General features: G+C 37.6%; 1 protein-coding gene across 2 annotated transcripts; it reads right to left on the reverse strand.

Annotated features, from left to right (window-relative positions):
* Positions 1-9,336: 9,336 nt before the first annotated feature.
* Positions 9,337-12,550, reverse strand: LOC131164816 (uncharacterized). Of its 2 annotated transcripts, XM_058122303.1 has the most exons (3): positions 12,240-12,550; positions 9,787-11,586; positions 9,337-9,659 (listed from the first exon to the last, which is right to left on the reverse strand). In XM_058122303.1, exon 2 carries the CDS (start codon positions 11,275-11,277, stop codon positions 9,802-9,804), a length of 1,476 nt encoding a protein of 491 aa, XP_057978286.1. In that variant the 5' UTR covers positions 11,278-11,586; positions 12,240-12,550; the 3' UTR covers positions 9,337-9,659; positions 9,787-9,801. The 2 variants fall into 2 exon arrangements, with proteins under 2 accessions (XP_057978286.1, XP_057978285.1); XM_058122302.1 differs by having other exon boundaries at positions 9,337-11,586; positions 12,240-12,544.
* Positions 12,551-19,102: the final 6,552 nt, after the last annotated feature.

Here is a 19,102-nt window from a genome sequence, read left to right on the forward strand (position 1 = left end):
ACAGCTATAACCAGATTTGAAGTACCTTCTAAGGAATTTGTCTCTTTGAATTTAAGTTGCAAATCCTTCAATTCTGGTTTATCTCATCCATAGGAAGTCATCACCAAACCACGATCATACTCGGTGAATTTTCACTCATTCCTTAGTTCGTATTCTTGCTCCTATATGTCATCATTTCTGTAAGATACTCTCCCATCACCAAAAGGCATAGTTTAAGAAAAGCCTCATACTCCTTAGTGCTCTGTGCCCAAAATAGGTCAATGAGTCGATTCTTGGTACGCACTTCATTTGAGAAATATTCCTTCACCAAGAACCCCTAAGAATCATATCTATATTGTAATATATCAAATCTGGACCTTAGGAAGAACTTTGGATCAAAAATCAGACAAAATTTGGAAAATGCACTGTGCTCGGTCGACCGAGCATTGCAGTTATAAAATGCCCCGATCAACTAGGACCTTGTTGACCTTGACCTTTACGGTCAACCGAACCTTAGTGAACAAACTCCCTCGATCAACCAATAGTTCTAGTTTCCCCCTAGTCGACTAAAACATTACACAGTGCACCCTCTCGGTCAACCGACCCTCCCAGTTCATTTTCGCTTCGGTCAACCGAACTGTGTCGGTGCCTGGGAAATCTCAAGCGTCGGTCGACTGTATCGACTTCTAGTCGACCAAGCTGCGATATATATATATATATATATATATATATGAGTTCTTCATTTTTAGCTCATTTGCGCGAGAAATCTTGAGAGAGTTTCCATTCCTTCAGTAATCTAAGCCTCACATTCTTTATTACCATGGCTCACATTGAAGCCCATGATCTTACGCATGCGGAGGATGAGTATTTTATCTCAAAAAGGTGCAAAGTTCGGTATATACTGGAGTTCCATCCCAAGGAGGCTATACTAGGTAAGATACTCGATTTAGAATTTATGAATCAGCATTTTAGAAACATTTTGGATATGTTCGAGTATCAGAGGTGGAGAACCTTTATCTCCTACCAGTCTGGGGGATATTACCCGACTTTTGTTAGGATGTTCTATGCCAACCTGGGCAATGACGAGAACGGGTACTTCTCCCATGTTCTGAGGACAAATGTGCGGTTTGACGCACAATATATCTCTGATGACCTCGACATTGGCCATGGAGACTTTGAGTGTCCCGATGTAGTAAACTCCTAGATCTTTGAGCAGGAATTTACAGTAGCCTCATTCGCAAACATGACTCTGTCTGACCCTAGCACTGCTAGCCAGAAGCATCCACCCCAGTACAGACAGTTCACCTTAGAGGTTAAGATAGTGCACCACCTGATCACCTACAATGCCCTGCCCAAGGCAGGATCTAGAGTGCACGTGACTTTTCTAGATTGCTTCATTATGTGGTGCCTTTTCGCTTGGAAGAAGTTGGATTTACCCAGTCTTGTAATCCGTTGGATGATGGGCAAGACGATTGGCCACCGAGTGATAATGCCATATGGAGGCATTTTGAACAAGCTACTCAGAAACATCATGGTTACGCGGTCAAATGTGGCTTCACTAAAGAGGAGACGACCTGCTAACATCTTCTCTGGCGTGACCCTACAACTGATGGGGTACGAGCTTATTGGGAACATTTGGGCGCCCTCTAGAGTAGCAACAGTGCAGGTAGAGGGCCCACAGGAGCCACCACAACCTCCGCAGCCATCAAACTTGGATCTTATGGCTGCCATCACTAGCTTGTCTGACACATTCATACAGTTTCAGGGATCAGTCCAGTCAGACTTACAGGACTTGACATCGTCATCTGCTGCACTTCGGGAGGAGTTCCAGCAGCACTCCATCTCTACTGCTAACCACTTTACAAATTTGGAGCGGTCCATGACAGCTAACTTCAGTGAGCTGAGTGACCGCATTCAGGAGATGCAGGATGAGAGAGATTAGATGACTATGGACTTCGACTTTGATGCCGCCGACGGTGGTGATGGAGGAGAGGATGGAGGAGATGATGGAGGGGAGTTCTAGACTCCAGGATGGTCTGCAGATCAGATTATATAGCTTATTTGATTCATTCTATTTTATTTAATCTGGTCTGTACTAAAAACAACTTTTATGTTATTTCATTTTATTTTCTTTGTATTCTTTGGATTCTCATGGTACACTACCCTACTTGATTATGACATATATTGGCAGTACCTTGATTTGTGTATGCTAGTGTTTAAATGTTTATCTTATTGAAATGCATAAGTAGTATAGAATGCCTACTGCATGACGGATGCAGTTGTTGAGTATTCCCTGTTGGTACATGATAGGTTCTTGCATGTCTTACTCCTATGATACTGTATGGTTAAGAACTGTTTTTTGTGCAGGTAAAATTTTTGGGAAATGTCCTGTTTACAGCCGACATACTGCCGAATTTTCTGTAGACATTTGCCCAAATAGTTAAAACATTACTTTTCATGTGTGCAAAATCTAAATATGTCACAATTACCTCATTTGCATTGAAATGATAAACACTTTGGGTTGTTTGTGCATATACATATATTTAAAAGAATATGACCAACTTGCATACATTTAGGGGGAGCTTTCTAGTAAAAGGTTCACAAGTCTTAGCAACTATTACTACTGTTGATATGTCTTTTTGTCTGAGACTTTGCGCATACTGATTATTGCTTGTACGCACATTTCTTATATACATAGCATGATCATATTGGACTTAATGCGTATTGATTATAACTTGTAATGACCACTTCCTTTGTCCACGTTATGATAATATTGAAATTTATATTTGATTGTTGGATCATACTGAACTGTTTGAGTAGTTGTGGATAAATTGATAGGAAATTTAAACTCAAACAGGTTACGTTTATACAAGATGTCTTTTGGAAAGTCTAATTTACAAACGACACTCTGTTGAAATTTTTCAAAAATTATTATGGATAAATGTCTGGGATCTTAATTCAAATGACCCTTTTTACTGTTGCCAAAAGGGGGAGATGGAAAGGGGCAAAAATAATGGGTAGGACTTATACATTGGATGCATATTGTGAGGGGGAGCCTTCTTTGGCTTATCCCTATATTTTTGCGTGGTATATTTGTCATCATCAAAAAGGGAGAGATTGTTGACCTTATTGGTCACGCCTGATTTTGATTATGACAAATACTCAATTGTAACTCGTGAGATATCTTGCTGATTGAAATACTGGAGACTTGACATTTTTGTGTGAACTTATTTGCTGAATATCTTGTGATACAAAGATTACTTATTTGTCACTCTCACGTAAACATTACACAGATAGAAAATACTCCTGAGAGTTGAACCATTTAGACCACATTGAGCTTACATATTGAATCATATTGTGGTGTATGTGAATTTAGGTACGTATCTGCTTTACACGAAAGTACAATCATTGTACCATTTGATTATATACACGTTTGTTGTATATCCAGGCACGAGCCTGAAGAGAGAGACTAGCCCTAGAATAGTCCCGGATTGGTTTAGACCCCATTAGGAAAGCTAGGTGCGTCGTCCTGATAAGGCATGTAGGTTGAGGTCAGCCCTGCTAATTGACCTGGTTAAGGTTGAGGTCAGCCCTGTGTTAATTTGACCTGGTTGTAATCGATGCCGCTCCACCCTTAAGTGAGTCATTAGTGGAATCCTCTGTCTTGCGAGCTATAGGCGGGGACGTAAGCATAGTTGGTCGAACTCCGATAACATATCGTGTGCCTTGTTTATATTTCTGTAGTTTATATTTACCGCACGTGTATGTTATGGTGTGAATGATGTGTTTGATTTAATTTCCACATCATTTTTATCTATGCAATTCCATCTACGCATTTGGAATTGCATAGAAAAACCCTAAGTTTGTGTAATACTGATTGTAGGATTAGTTGAACCTAGGAAGAAAGTTTAAAATTCTAATTCACCCCCCCCCCCCTCTTGGGAATACACATTTTCTAACAAAAAGAGAAGGTCACTTCAATCTAGATATGGTAACCTTGAAAATTCACAAGAGTAGATCACCTTAGTCGCTAAAATAGGATAGAGCAATCTTGAAAAATACCTACGAAAGAGAAGGTAACATTGGAGAATGCCCGGTCGAGAGAGGGCAACAAAATACCATGAAAGAAAAAGCCACCTCGCTTAAAAAGCTTGAGAAGGTAACCTTGGGGAATACCCAAAAAGAGAAGAAAATACCTCGGCTCTAGTGGTAGGGGTGGCAAAACGGGTTCACGGGTCAGGTCTGGGTGGGTTGAAAACAGATCGAGTTGTAAACGAGTCAAAATTAAATAGGTCACAATCCAATAAACCCTAACTCGCTTATTTAATGAACGGACGGGTCACAAATTACCCGTTTAAAAAAATGTAATTATTTTAAAATTTTAAAGCAAAGGAAATATACAGATCTCTCAATGACTCAATCAATAAGAAGAAGAAGAAGAAGAAGATGATGATGATCATGATTTCCGCTTCGATTTGCCTAGGGTTCTGAAAGTTAAGGAGTTGTCTCAAGAGGTGGATGAATTGGATTATTAAAATTTCTTTTAATTCATTTTGTGAATTCTTAACCTCTTGTTAATCTAGCAATCACACAATCAAACCTTATTTGGACAATCAATTCACAAACCAATATTTCAACTCAATACAAACAAAATTGGTTTATAATCATAAGTTCAGCGAAAAATTAATTAAGTTATAAACTTTTATAAATAAGTGTAAGTATGGTAACTTGAATACTTTGTAGATTTTCAAATATTCTTCCAATCAATTCAATTCAACCAAAATGATCAAAACAATATGCACAAGTTAGATTGATTCCAGTAATGCTTTCAAGATTCAGCACTTTAATAACTCAAAATAATCAATCACTAAATATTTAATTAAGATATGAAATCCATCTTTTATACAAGTTTCAACTTTTGTAGCCCTGGATATATAAATTTGATTCAAGCCCTGTAAAGCATGAAATTGGTTTTTCAAGATGATAAGTAATATAACATCCACACTCTTCCCAAAATTCAGATTTCAACTTACTCCCTTATGGTTTCCATAATTAATATTGATCAATCAACGTACTTCCTTTCGATTTCTGCAAGTCTCAAAAACAGATTAATCTTTAATTTATTTAAAATCCAATCCATGTAATTTTTATGATTAGGAAATTTAAATCATCCACACAGTTGATATATTTGTAGGAAATTAAAGAGAATAGGGAAAGAGAGTGACACCACGTTTTTTACAAGGTTCGGCTTATCCCCAGCCTACGTCCTCTCATTTGACCAATACCACCAAAGGATTTCACTATACCGTTCATTTCCGGGCGGAACAAACATTTTACAAGTGATACCCCACGCTCAAAACACTCCTTAAGTAAGTTAGAGCAACGCCTCTTCAAGCGATACCCCACGCTTGGTCACTCCTTCAATAGGTTAGAGCTGCACCTCTCAAAGTAATACCTCACACTTAGTCAACGATTCAACAACCTAGAATCGTCAAAAAAGTAAGAACAATAGTTGCGTACAATGATACTCTCATAAAGAGCAAATTAGTACAAATTCAATCACTATGTACTTCAATAATTAAATATCAATATGAAATACAATGAAACTCAAGAGAATTTACCACCGAATTCCTTCAAGATGAGAATAAGAAACTCATAACTTAGAAGTATTATGGATCAGCAACTCAAAAATTTAACACTTCAGTTGAGCAAAGATTTGAGCAAGAGAGAGCACCAAGAGCTTTCAACTTACAAATAGATTTTTCAATTTTTTGTTCTTGGTCTATAATTTGATTTGCAAAACCATGTATTTATAGGCTTCTAAAAGTGATTTCGTGTTACCCAAGTTTACTTGGAGTATCTTCCAAGTTTTTAGAAAATTTGGGGTACAAACAACCTTTATTTGAAAATTAAAACATTTAAAATTTATAACCGTTAATAGTGTTCAAACGACTGAACTATCGAATTCAATCTTCTGATGTTCCTTAAAGTACTGAAAATTATAGTATGGACATAGGGTCAGACGACTAAACTAAGGGTTCAGACTTCTAAAGTCCCAGTTCATATGACTGAACTGAGGGTTCTGTCTTCTGAGGGTGTTCTGTCTATTCTATGTTTCAACAAATAAATCTTCAGTTGACTGAACTAATTCTTCAGTCTTCTGAAAAAATTCTTCAGACGTCTGAAGTAAAACTTCAGTTGTCTAAGCGTGCATCTTCAGACTTCTGAGGGTACATCTCAGTCGTCTGGGCAGACCAATTTCAAAATTTTCATTTTAATTTTCAAAATCATATATGCTCTCTTACTTTGATTTCATATAAAACATTTTTTGAATTTTGAAATAAGGTCTCTAAGTCCATAATTTACCTTAGAAGAGTTTCAAAAATATTTCAAGAGATATTTAAACGAGAAGTACTTACATAAAGACTTCTTATGACGTTTGACATTCTAAACTCTTAAGTCTTCATGCTTTTCTTTAGGCTCTCTTGCTTTTTCTTTCTTTGGCTCTATCTTGTCTTCAAGTTTTAATATTCTTTAAGCTTTTTAGAAAGTCCTCTTTAACATTCATGTTGTCATGATCTTCAAGCTTTATTAGGACATCTTTCAATCCATGTTTTGACTCTTTAAGCTTCATTTGATCATCTTTCTTTGAAACATAAGTTTTAAATCATCCTTATAAGAATTTTACCATTCTCGAGTCCTGAAATATAATCACTTAACAAAATATGTTAAATTCATCTTATTTGTTATCATCAAAACAAGATTTTAAGCCTTGTAAAGTCAACATGTTCCAAATGTCTCGCACAAACCACATGCAGATCTCTCCTTCAGACCACCTACAGATCTCTCGATTCTCTCCTTCAAGAATCAATTTGCAGGCTCTCTACTCCCTTCTCTTTCGTAAACCACCTACGGATCTCTCCTTTAGGAATCAAATTGCAGGTTCTTCGACTCCCGCTTTCCTTCGCACCTACTCACCATTGCACTCGATCGTGATTCTCGAACCCTGATCATGGTTAGTTCCATGGCGCGGAGACGAAGATAGACAACTTGCGGATCTCTCCCTTAGGAATCAAATTGCAGGTTCTCCGCTCCCTTCTCTCGCAGAAACCACCTACGGACTGAGGCAACTGGAGTGGCAATAGGATCTACGGCAACGACATGCTGGCGCTGTGGTGCTAGGCTACCGGAAGAGGGACTGAGGAAGATCGAAGATGAAATCTTTGGCCTGGGGTCCGAGCGGTGTGCAGTGTTGGGCAGAGTCGTAGAGGGTAGTGGGTGACTGGTGTGGGTACAAGATTAGGGTTCCTAGGTTAAATGGGTATATATAGGTAAACTCGACCCAAACTCGAGTTGACCCGTTTATAAACGGGCGAGTCACGGGTTGACCCGTTCATAAATGAGTTGGCTATCATAAACTCGGCCCCGTTTTAACCGAACGGGTCACAGGTAACCCGTCGAGTCTAGCCCCGTTTTGTCGGTCCTACCTAGGGGTGGCAAAATGGATTAACGAGTCGAGTTCGAGCGTATCATAAACGAGTTGAGGTTAAATGAGTTCAGGTTCGGGTTGACCCATTTATTAACGAGAAACTACCATGTAAAGCCATACCCGCCCGTTTAATAAACGAGTCACTCGTTTAAAAAATATAATTTATTATTTTAACAAATTTTAAATATTTTATACAAAATGACATTTTTTAAAAAACAAAAAACACTCCATTTTATTAATTAATATCTAAAAAAAAATTCCTCACTCACCATTGTCACCAGACTAGAGAACTCTTCCCTTTTTCCACTTTCCCCCCAACCAAAACCTCCCTTTCCCTTTGCTCTCATCCCCACCCCCCAAAACCTCCTCTCTTAGCTACTCCCTCCCCACCCCCCAAAAGTCTCTCTTGGCTCCTCTGCTCCTCCCCTCCTCGATCGGCTCCTCCCTTGCTCCCCCCCCCCCCCCTTTTCGATTAGCTACTCCACTACAACCGCCGCTGCAGTCTCGTCTTCGCTCATTCCCAGCACTATTTGGAGGTAGATGGACACAGACGACGACGATGAGGACGTGATTGACATGAACGGTTCTCTTAGCCATTGGCATCATGAGAACCCATTGTCAGATCTTCGACGGCGGTGATTGACACGAACGACGACGATGAGGAGGAAGCGGACGAGATGGAAGGTTGCATGCCCAAATGGAACTTGGAAGATGGCGTGTTGCACCGATTAGGAACTTAGGGTGAGGTTTCAAATGTTTCATTTCACTGTGTGTGTGTATATATAGGAAGATAAATGGATCACCCGACCCGTACTCGTCTAACCCGTTTAATAAATGAGTTGGGTCCGAGTTAACCTGTTTATAAAAGGGCCAGCTTGTATTCAACCCTAATACGATTTTAACATGCAGTCACGAGTCACCCGTCGGCTGTTGATCAGTTTCGCCACCCCTACTCGACTCCAAAACATGATAGGGAAGAAAGGGTATCGACTCCTAAACTTCAAAGATATTCTTCCGAGATTAGGAGTAAGGACATATGATGGGATAGAACTAATAATTGGTGAGGGAGCCCAAGGGCATTCCTAAACTCACTAGTTACTAGGGCACATACTCTATAAATATAAATAGGTGACATCATGGAGGTTACACCTCTACAGTACCCAAGGTCACTCCATTAATACGAGCATTAATTTTTTTTTTGGGAAACAAGATACGATATACAAGACAATATATATATAGGTCATATACAACATATATATAGGCTATATAGCATCTCTCATGAGGCCTTGCTGTAAGGCCATATGCCATGTAGGGAGACATGCCATGAAGCCAACAACATATACCAAAACACATGCCATAAGGGTTTACACCATACACCAGCAAGCTATGCCACAATCACTAAATATAAGTCTTCCAATAGGCCACACTCATATTGATACATAACTACAACCCATGCAATTTCTATAAGCTAAATTTATATACTCTCCCATTTGTTGTCAGATGGACAGGCTTACAAGCTTCTTTTTCCTTTGATTGCAGGTGATCTCCAACAGTCTCCGGACACAACAATTGAGGCTCAAACTTTGCATTAACAGGCATCTGCTAGGATATTATCTTTGTGACTGCAGTGTGATCATTGCGGATTTGAAGAAACACAAGAACTTTAAATGGTTTCTCTGTATTTTGAAAGAGCATGATTAAGGTTATTTTCCCTAAATTGACACATGATTACTCTTAAGCTACTGATGCACTGATTACCTGGAGACAGAAAAATGTTTAAAATACAAATTCACAGTAATTACTCTTAGCCACCAGCACAGAGCGGGCCCCCGGGGGGGGGGGGGAGGAGATAGAAGGTCAAGATTCACAATGAACTTGCAAGAGAAGTAATCTATAAATGGCTATAGAGTCGTGAACCACAAATGGTTGGGGCGTCGGGATCCATCATTACATTGTTCTCACCTAGTAGAAGTAATAGGAAGGCACATACCTGAACTGGGATGGGAAATAAAGCACAGGAAATTTTAACTGCAGAATGCAGACATCCCACACTGACAAAAGTAGATGCCTTTCCCACCCTTACAAGTCTCTGCAAATTCATTTCTGAAGATCAGAATACAAAAGTTAGAGCAATGCCCACATAATTACCTTCTCCTACATCCCCCACTTTGGTAGACGAGAAACTTCAGTTCTGCATAGAAACAGCTGTGATAAGAATAGTCTGAGTCTCATCCTTTACTTGGAATAAATAATTAGAGTACACAAAATTGGCTTTGTATGCACAAAAGGCTTCAGATATAGGTTGATTTTCTCTCTACCATTATTCTTCAACATTAGTTTGGGAACAGATGACCCTCATTTTGGTTCAAGGTTTGAAATGCCACAAGTCCACCGTCAGCTTTGTAATTCAAACGGCCGCTGAAGTTGTTTGCAACAACATGGTTTTCTGAACGACTTCCTCCTGAGAGTCTTATAGCTCCCCCATTCATCCTCAAACCCAATTTGTTAGTAGTCTCCTGGGGTGGATGCTCCAGATTGGCTTGGCTTAGAACATTGAACCCGCTAGCCAAACCCTCATGAAATGGAACAGGAAACCCATTTCCTGTACTTGAGATCAGAGTGCCCTTTTGGTCAGAACTACCCGCCAAATTTCTTGTATCCAGTTGAGCAGAACTTCCAATTTTTTCTTCTCGCCGGATGCCTGAAAAGTATCCGTTATGAGTTCTTGCATTGAGCATTATATTTCCTCTTTCTAAAATCATGTTCATTTTATTCCCAGCAGCCCTGGGTTGAATATAATTGCGTGAAATATCAAGCTGCTGGTTTTCAACGGATGGCAGAGGTAAGATGGTGGGCAAAGTCAGATACATTGAAGAAGCTATCTGATCAGTGTGGTTGGATGAAAAATTTGGCTTGAGCAATGATCCCCACTTTTTCTCCTTGTCCTTCTCAGTTGATGTTGTGGGTACAGTGGTTTGGTTATAGTCAAGCTGATCCTGAAGGACTTCATTGAAATTCTTATAATCAGCTGCCCTTTTGCCTTTTACATATCTCTCCAAAGATTCACCATTGCAATTTTGAGCCTTCATGCCTGAATCACGGTTGTTCTGATGCTGCACTGAGATGATCTGTTCATGACTACTTTCTGTTCTTGTTGATGAGATGGGATCTATATGCTGGCCATGGTCCCCTTGATTTTTGCAATGGTCATTTGAATCAGCTGGCCTTTTGCTCCCCGCTGACTGCTCCAGAGATCGACCATTTCTATTTTGAGCTTTCAAGCATGATTTGAAGTTGTTCTGATGATAAACTTCAGCAACATCCTGTCTCTTAGTGCACTCTCTCCTTGCATCATCTGCCATTAATTTGTGCATTTCATCTCTCATCCATGTAAGCATGTTTTCCCTTGCAACTTTAAGTTCATCTAATAGAGACTCCATGAATATCTTAATATCGTCTAATGCAGCAGGTTCATAGGCACTACCCTTGTTCTTCCTTCCATTGAGTTTGAAAGAATCATTCCCCATCCCATAATTGAATGCACTGTCCTTCAAGCTTGATCTAATCTGTCCTTCTCCAGGTTTGAAACGACTCACTGCACCAGCATCAAGTTTGCCCTTCTGCTGAAATTTTGGAATATAACTAATGTCATCCTTTTCATCAAGTGAAATCAAAGAGGAAACTAGTTTATGCTTCTTCAAAACCGGCTCACCATTGGAACTAGATCCTGACTCATGACTTGAAGAATCGAACTCATTGTCTCCCCTTCTATACTCCCATATTTGGTCAAATTTTGGGTCATAACTCATTTTATAGATGGAGAGTATCAACAAACTGGAGCTTCTTCGCTAATTTGTGCTTATAAGAAGAAAAGCAAGCAGAAAGAGCTTGCAACACAACTGTACTCTTATTCAAGCTGTGGGAGAATATGTCACCAGTCAACTAGATCACAATGTCAATCACTATATAAACAGAAGGATTTCCATTACAACTGCACTTTGATTCTGGTTCAAAGATTAACCAGTGAGTTCAGCAGGAATACTTTAATGAGACTAAAAATATTGTGTAGTCATCACAGTTAACGACTCAAGCATCTTCATCTCTTTTGTTCCTTACACCTTGCACAGCAAAGAACCACCAAAGATTGATTCAGAAAGTTAACCCAAAAAAAAGGTAAATCCCGCAGTCACTACAAGAAATTCCTCGCAGAAATCAACATGAAGCACATACCCAAAGGATTAAAAAATAAAACTGTAACAAATCAAAGCACTAACTAAGAAATAATTAATGGAATCCTTCACAAAGAACGAGGGTAGGCAATCCCTGACATTTCAAGTATGGTATTAAGCTGAAAAATTGACGACCTTGCTTGGTTGAAGCTAGGCACATGATCCGTGTTAAAAAACGAGAAAAAAACCCAGATAGAAAATCAAAAGCACAATCTATTCCACAGCAAGCCCGGTACCAAATTGTACAATTCAAAGCTAAATTTTTTTTCTAAGCATACCCACAAAAAAAAAAAAAAAAAAAAGAACAATCAAGCAAACAATCCAAAACCTCTATCCTTAAAACCTCATTATAACCCAAAAGTCACAGAAAAGGAAAAAGAAAAAATGGAAAAACAAAACAACCCGGCAACAGCTCAAGAATCGGAAGACAATGAGTCGGCGTGAAGATCACAAACCCAGAGACACGATTTTGAAACCAAACGACTAAATTCATGAAGATAATGCAGCAAAAAAACGATATACCCTCACGGATATCCCCTCACCACTTATCAGTAGCAGATGGAAGAGTCAAATTCCTCTGCTTATCATCATAATCATCGTCGTCATCATCATCCCAAACTTCATCTCTTTCTGTTTCTTCTCTCAACTGGTACTCTTCACCTCTACATTTATTTCCCTGCTTTTTTTCTCCTAAAGGAAAAAAAAATGATACGCTTTTTGTTCTGGGTCAGCTTCCTATGTGGGCGGTGTTTCTGTAAATGGAGTGTGAAAGAGAGAATGTGAGAGAGAGAGAGAGGGAGAGAGAGAGGGAAGTGGTGTGAAAGCAGAGTTATGGCGGATTACCCTCTTCCCAAGGCGGGGTTGGTCTGGCTATTAGTAGGTGTCACCAAGGCTATTCAATGATTCTGTACCATTTACTTCTTCCCTCGTACGCTTTTTTTCTCTTTAATAAGCTCTGTCGTCTATATAAAAGAATTGATCTTGCTTTCGATGTTAGTTTTTGGTAACATTAAAATTGCCCTTTAAGGAGAGCATTTATCCCCAAAAATTCACAGCCCAGGTTTCTGCCAAAACCCTTTTCTTCATCTCCCTGCCAAATCTGGAAACAAAATAAAGCCAATTTTGTCATAAAGCCAAAACTCACCTTTAGTTTCGTTGGAGGAGCTTTTTCCCTATTCAAATACTCCTAAGATAAATTTTTGATAAGCATCTTTTGATTTGTACCATCTATACTTTTGGAAAAAGCTTAATCCTATCAATTTAACTGATTGCAGCTTAGAGGGTGAGATAAAGCCGAATCCATTTATTGCATTCACCTTAATGACGGCATGTGTTTCGTGATGGTCATGATTTATATAAAACAGTATTATTCTAATGTGTAAAGTAATATTACTTTACCTCATCTCAATTTATATACATATCTTTTTTTTTTTAATTACTTTTTTAAAGAACTTTACTTTTTACATGTATAACTTTAGACAAATATTTAAAATGATATATCATCTTAACAATTATGTTATATTTAGCATGCACTTTGATTAGAGGAGGCTAGTCCTTTAGTGGTCACCTTCACCTAAGTATTATAATGTCCTATATTTTGAATTCGGGTCATCCTCATCATATGATATATTCTCCTTAATAATCGAAAAAAGAGAGGAAGCATGCACTTCACCTTCAGACGTTTTATTTTTATCCTTCCCTCCCTCTTCCTCAAAAAAATATTTTTTTTTAGGTACAAATAATATTATAACATTTTTACTTTAGAGGCTGGTGTCACCTTCTTAATGCTCAGCAACAGTTAAGAATCTAATTTTGAATTGAAATGTTAGATGAATGAAGAGTTGAAAATTAAAATACTTCGAAGGCTTATGAAAATTTCAACTTGAAGAATAAAGTTCAAATTCAGACTTTTTAATATATTTTTTCTAGGCTTTAAAGCTATTAAATTGACATTTATGGTTGAAAGTACAATTTCACTGATTAGATAAACATACGTTGCGCTCGAAAACATATATTTTAGACCTTAAGAGTTTAGATAAATTTTAATATAATTTTATATTACATCTTATTTAAATTTAATAGAATATCTCTGAGGAATAATATCAATAACATACTTTAACCAATACTAGAAAAAAATAATAATAATTGCAAGACAATTGTTTCTTTACATTGCGCATTTGGGTCCGCTAAGGTAGGGACAAAATTATTGCTACGAGAAAGAATTTTGACCGATGAAACCCTTATTTGATGCGTCACTCTCAAATAATGGCCTAAAAAAAATTATTGTCGTAAAAAAAGTTCTCGTGGATGAACCTACAAGCTACATCCAGTGGGTCTCTTATAAGTATATATACTCAATTTTTTTAAATTTTGTTTCTCTTCCTTCAAAATTTGGGTTCACCATAATCTTTAATTACATAAGCAAATCCAAATGGAGCCTACTGTTGATGGGGAAGCACCAAGGAGACGTTCATGTTAGAAATACACAAATGTCAAAATGGTAATGTTTTGAATAATGAGGAGCCTCCCCTTATAACCTTCCATGAAAATGGAACTCTTTGATGTCTAAAACGCAGAATAAAAACTGAATCATTTGATTCTTTACATGATTCAATTTATATCTATCCTACATTTAGAGATGTTTTGAATTTAAATTTGTATTGAATTTGAATACAATGTAATATAAAATTATATTCATATTTATTGAAATACATTCAAGTTCAAATTTAAGGTCTAAAATTTATGCTCCCAAATACAATATTAAGATGTACACTCGTGATAGAGATTGTTGCATTTGTCGGGGTATGTCTCAAATGTGTGTGTATATATATTACATATTTGCCATTCAAGGGACTCATTAGTTGCCCACGGAAGAAATATTAAGCCCCAACAAGTTTAAAGAAAAAAAAAACTAACAAATGAACAAACGAGGGGAAAATAGATTTTAACATATTTCCAATGTTTTAGATTCTAATTAAGGGAGAAAAACACTTCTCTAAAAAAAGTAGTTATCTATCTATAAGTAATCTAAAATTACTTATTAATACTTTTTCAAATAAGTATGTTTTTAGAAAAAAATATTTTTAAATTCTGAAAAAAAAAACCTTTATGAAATAAGTACTTATTTAAAAACTAGTCAAACACTATTTATTAACGCAAGTACTTTAAAATATGCAGCTTTCTAAAAAAAAAATACTTATTAATTAAAATGTTCCAAAATGCTATGAGAAAAGTGGCATTTCACCCCCAAATTATCAATCCCTAGTTGCAGAATTTGTATGAACTATTGAAACAAACTGTAACGACCTGCTTAATTTGTATATATATATATTTTTCTTAAATAATACAAATTGGTATGATAAATCCCGCAGATCATAATCAACCTGAACTCGTGGGTACCAAGATATAACAAAAACACAAAATAGAAGTCTAAGCAGCAAGAAACATAAAATCATAATATCATAAATACAAAACTATTCATCTCAACACCAGAGTTACTACATCCATTGTATTTAAACATATACATCCCAAAAAGAAAGTCCTAGGAACATTTTTCACAAAAATCCATCCGTCCCCACCAAAACTTACCCTTCAAAGAGGGCAGATCAACAACACTATCTCAGCGGAGCTTTATCCGCTCTCCTATGAGGGGCTCCTGAAATGTTCATATATTTCAGGGTGAGACACCTCTCAATAAGGAAAATAAACTAATACTAGTGTGTGGCAAGATGAGTTTAACCGTGTTATACACAAGAGTATATATAAACATATCTAGTAAATAAGTTTGTATCATTCTGGGAAAACCTGTATAATCATAACATGACAAAATATAATGGATTTTCATAACATAATTCATCTCATATAATAATAATAATACGAAAACAATCCTAGTAAGTTAGTTGGTTGTTGTTATGTATTACCCCCACATAACTGGGTTGTGACCCGAAGGCGAGACCTGACAATGGTTGGCCGACCATTGCCAAGTCAATAGTACAGTCTGTAAGTCCGATGGGTCTGCCAGACCTGGTCTGTACACCAAGGGCGCTCACACTTCTTAAAATCACATCAACTATCTGTCCTTACGCTACTCCGTACAGCAACGTTAACACAATATCGTGATGATCACAAACACATAGCAGCGGTATCGTGCAAGTGCTAACCTAAACCAAGCCAACCAGGTTTTGATAACATATAGCATATAATGAAACTATGATACATGAATATTTCATACCATTAATTATCAAATCAATATCATCATATCATTTTGCATATATACGTATATCATGAAAATCATCGGCCTGTACGTCGGCAAACATATCCATAGCTCGGCCCATACGCTGGCAAACATATCCATAATATTATCATGTTCCCAAAAAACAGTAATTCATCATAAAATCTACTCATGCCACACAAAATGGGTATTATATATATCCAGAACATATCATCAATTTTCAGCAGTATTTCCCAACATAATACTCATATATATATATATATATATATATATATATATATATATATATATATATATATTTATATACATATATTTTCATGAAATCAAATGCTATACAATTTTACTTATAATTTTCATAAAACAATTAGTTTAGTTTATCCCCTTACCTGATTCCTGAAAAGCCCATAAGATAAACAGCCCTGCACCCGCTGGATTCCCATTCAACATCCTGAAAATGATATTTCCCATAACTAAACTTCAGTATTTCTACGCGCACTACGCTTTCTACAACTACAGGGAAAGCCAAATACTGAATAAAAGTTTTATCCTGAATTTGGGATGGATTCCGAACTAACCTCACCAATGATCCACTCCAGCGGATATGCAAAGAACTTCCTCAAGAGTGTCGTGGTGGCTTCGGATCGTCGATCCGACAAAAAACGGACCCATAAATTAAGAGAGAAGGGGTGGGAGCCGAAGAGGAGAGAGAAAGAAGATTTTGCGCATGAGTTTTCGGCCAAAAATGAAGATTTGGCCTATTTATATATTGGCCCTCGTTGACGAGCCACGTCACCTCATCAACGAGGTCATGAAGACAACTCGTCGACGAACTCTCTCCTCGTCGACGAAATTTAGAATCACCCAAAACCCCCCTCATCGACGAGCCCAATATGTCCCGTCGTCGACGAACGCCTGTTGTGCCCCCTTTTTATTTCCTTTTCACCCTTTTTAAATACTATAATTTCTCTGGGTCGCTACATTCTCCCCTCCTTATAAAAATTTCGTCCTCGAAAATTGCTATTCACGTGGTTCATCATCCCTTAAAACAAAATGGTCTACTTATTTTATTACTTACCATCACTTATGGTAAAGGAATACCGTGGTTACATTCCGAGTCCTGAGAGATTACATAAACAAAATAAAATTCTCCCAAAACTAAAATATCACTTACTAATTAAACTATTATATGTACCTGCAAAAGAAATATTATCTAATTATTTACATTTTACCCTGGTTAAACTTCTTGAAATAAATGCGGATATTTCTATCTTATCTGTTCCTCGGACTCCCAAGAAGCCTTTTCTACCACATGATTTCTCCACAAAACTTTGACTAGAGGAATCTTCTTGTTACGTAACTCTTGCACTTTCTCCTTATACACAAGTGAATCACTGAGCTCTACTTCACCATAACTGATATTATGAGAAGGGTCTAGACGTATTTTCTCAACATAGATACATGGAATACGCCGTGAATTCTGGATAACACAGGGGGCAAAGCTAGCCTATAGGCTACCGGCCCCACTTTCTCTAGGATCTCAAATGGACCGATAAACCTAGGGCTAAGTTTATTCTTCCTCCCGAACCTCATAACCCCTTTTAACAGAGCTATCTTCAAAAATACATGTTCACTAACATCAAATTCCAAAGTCCTACAGCGATTATCACCATAACTCTTCTATCAGCTCTGACCTGCACTGATTCTCTCTCTGATGAGCTGAACCTTATCACGCGTTTGCTGAACAAGCTCTGGTCCCACTACTCACCGCTCACCCACTTCATCCCAAAAAAAAGGAGAATGACATGTCCTACCATATAGAGCCTCAAACAGTGTCATGCCAATGCTGGTCTAGTAATGACCCGAAAAATAATTTTATTTTAATAATAAAGAGGGAGGAAAATGGAAACAAGAACAGAAGAAGGCAGTAGACTTCGTCGACGACATCGCACTTTGGAAATAATAATAATAATTTCAAAAAATTTCTAGGCCTCGTCGAAGAACATAGGGGTTTCATCGACGAGGTCCCATCTCATCGACAAGAAAATACCAAGAGAAGAATTTGGGCTACTCTGAATTTCGTCGACGAAGGGCAAGGATTGTTGAAGAAATTACTTAAGAACTCGTCAACGAAGCCCGCAGTATAAATAGCCCTAAACTCATTTTAATCATAGAAAATCAGTGCCACTCTTCTCTCTCTCTCTCTCTCTCTCTCTCTCTCTCTCTCTCTCTCTCTCTCTCCTACGGCCTCTCCCTATTTTCTCTTCGAATCTGGTCCCGTCAGTCGCCGGATCGACTATCTAAAGCCACCACGACGCTCGTGGCGGAGTTCTCTTCAAGCCTGCCAGAGCGGATCGTCGGTGGGGCAAAGTTGGAATTCATCCCAAATCCAGGGTAAGGTCTTTTATTCAGTTTTTGACCTTCTGGAAGTTGTAGGAAATGATATAGGCCAATAAATATTGATATTCTGTTCTGAAAAATGTGGTTTTCGGGTGTAGAACCCGTTACAGTAGGGGAATTTTAGCAGAAATCAGTTAAGGGAAATATGCTATGCTAGGGTTTTAAGAATATTAACAGAGTTTTCATAGATACATATACACCAGTTATTATGTAGTTTCTACATAACGAATGTTTTAATGTTGTGTGGCCTGAGTAGATATTTACCTGATGTAAAATTTATACAGTACTTCAGCATATCATGTTATATAGCATGTATATACAGTTATTCACAGATGATTAACAAACATATTTATATAGACTTTATTCAGTTCAGTATATCATAGTTTTTACAGAATGCTATGTTTTCCTGAATACCATAACACACAGTTTATAAAGACAGATTATACAGTTATAGCATCGAGATGCTACAGTTACTTAGATTTTACAGTACATATTTATAGCATTATGGTTATTTTGGAAACATAATGAAAACAGCAAAGGTATATATATAGATGTACTTATATAGTATCAGATCCCTATGGAGTTATTACAGACAGATATAGTTTACAGAGCACGGTACCGTTGCTATATACAGATAGAGTGCAACCACATATATCTGATAGTGTGTGGGTATCGTCTAATTGTGCTCGGAGAGGATGTAGCTCCCCAGTACACTAGGTAGAGGGGGTCAGTTAGACGAGGTAGCAGCTAGTCCCGCGCTCAGGAGTGGATGTAGTT

This window comes from Malania oleifera, chromosome 9, assembly GCF_029873635.1.
Source record: "Malania oleifera isolate guangnan ecotype guangnan chromosome 9, ASM2987363v1, whole genome shotgun sequence".
NCBI classification, from domain to species: Eukaryota; Viridiplantae; Streptophyta; class Magnoliopsida; order Santalales; family Ximeniaceae; genus Malania; species Malania oleifera.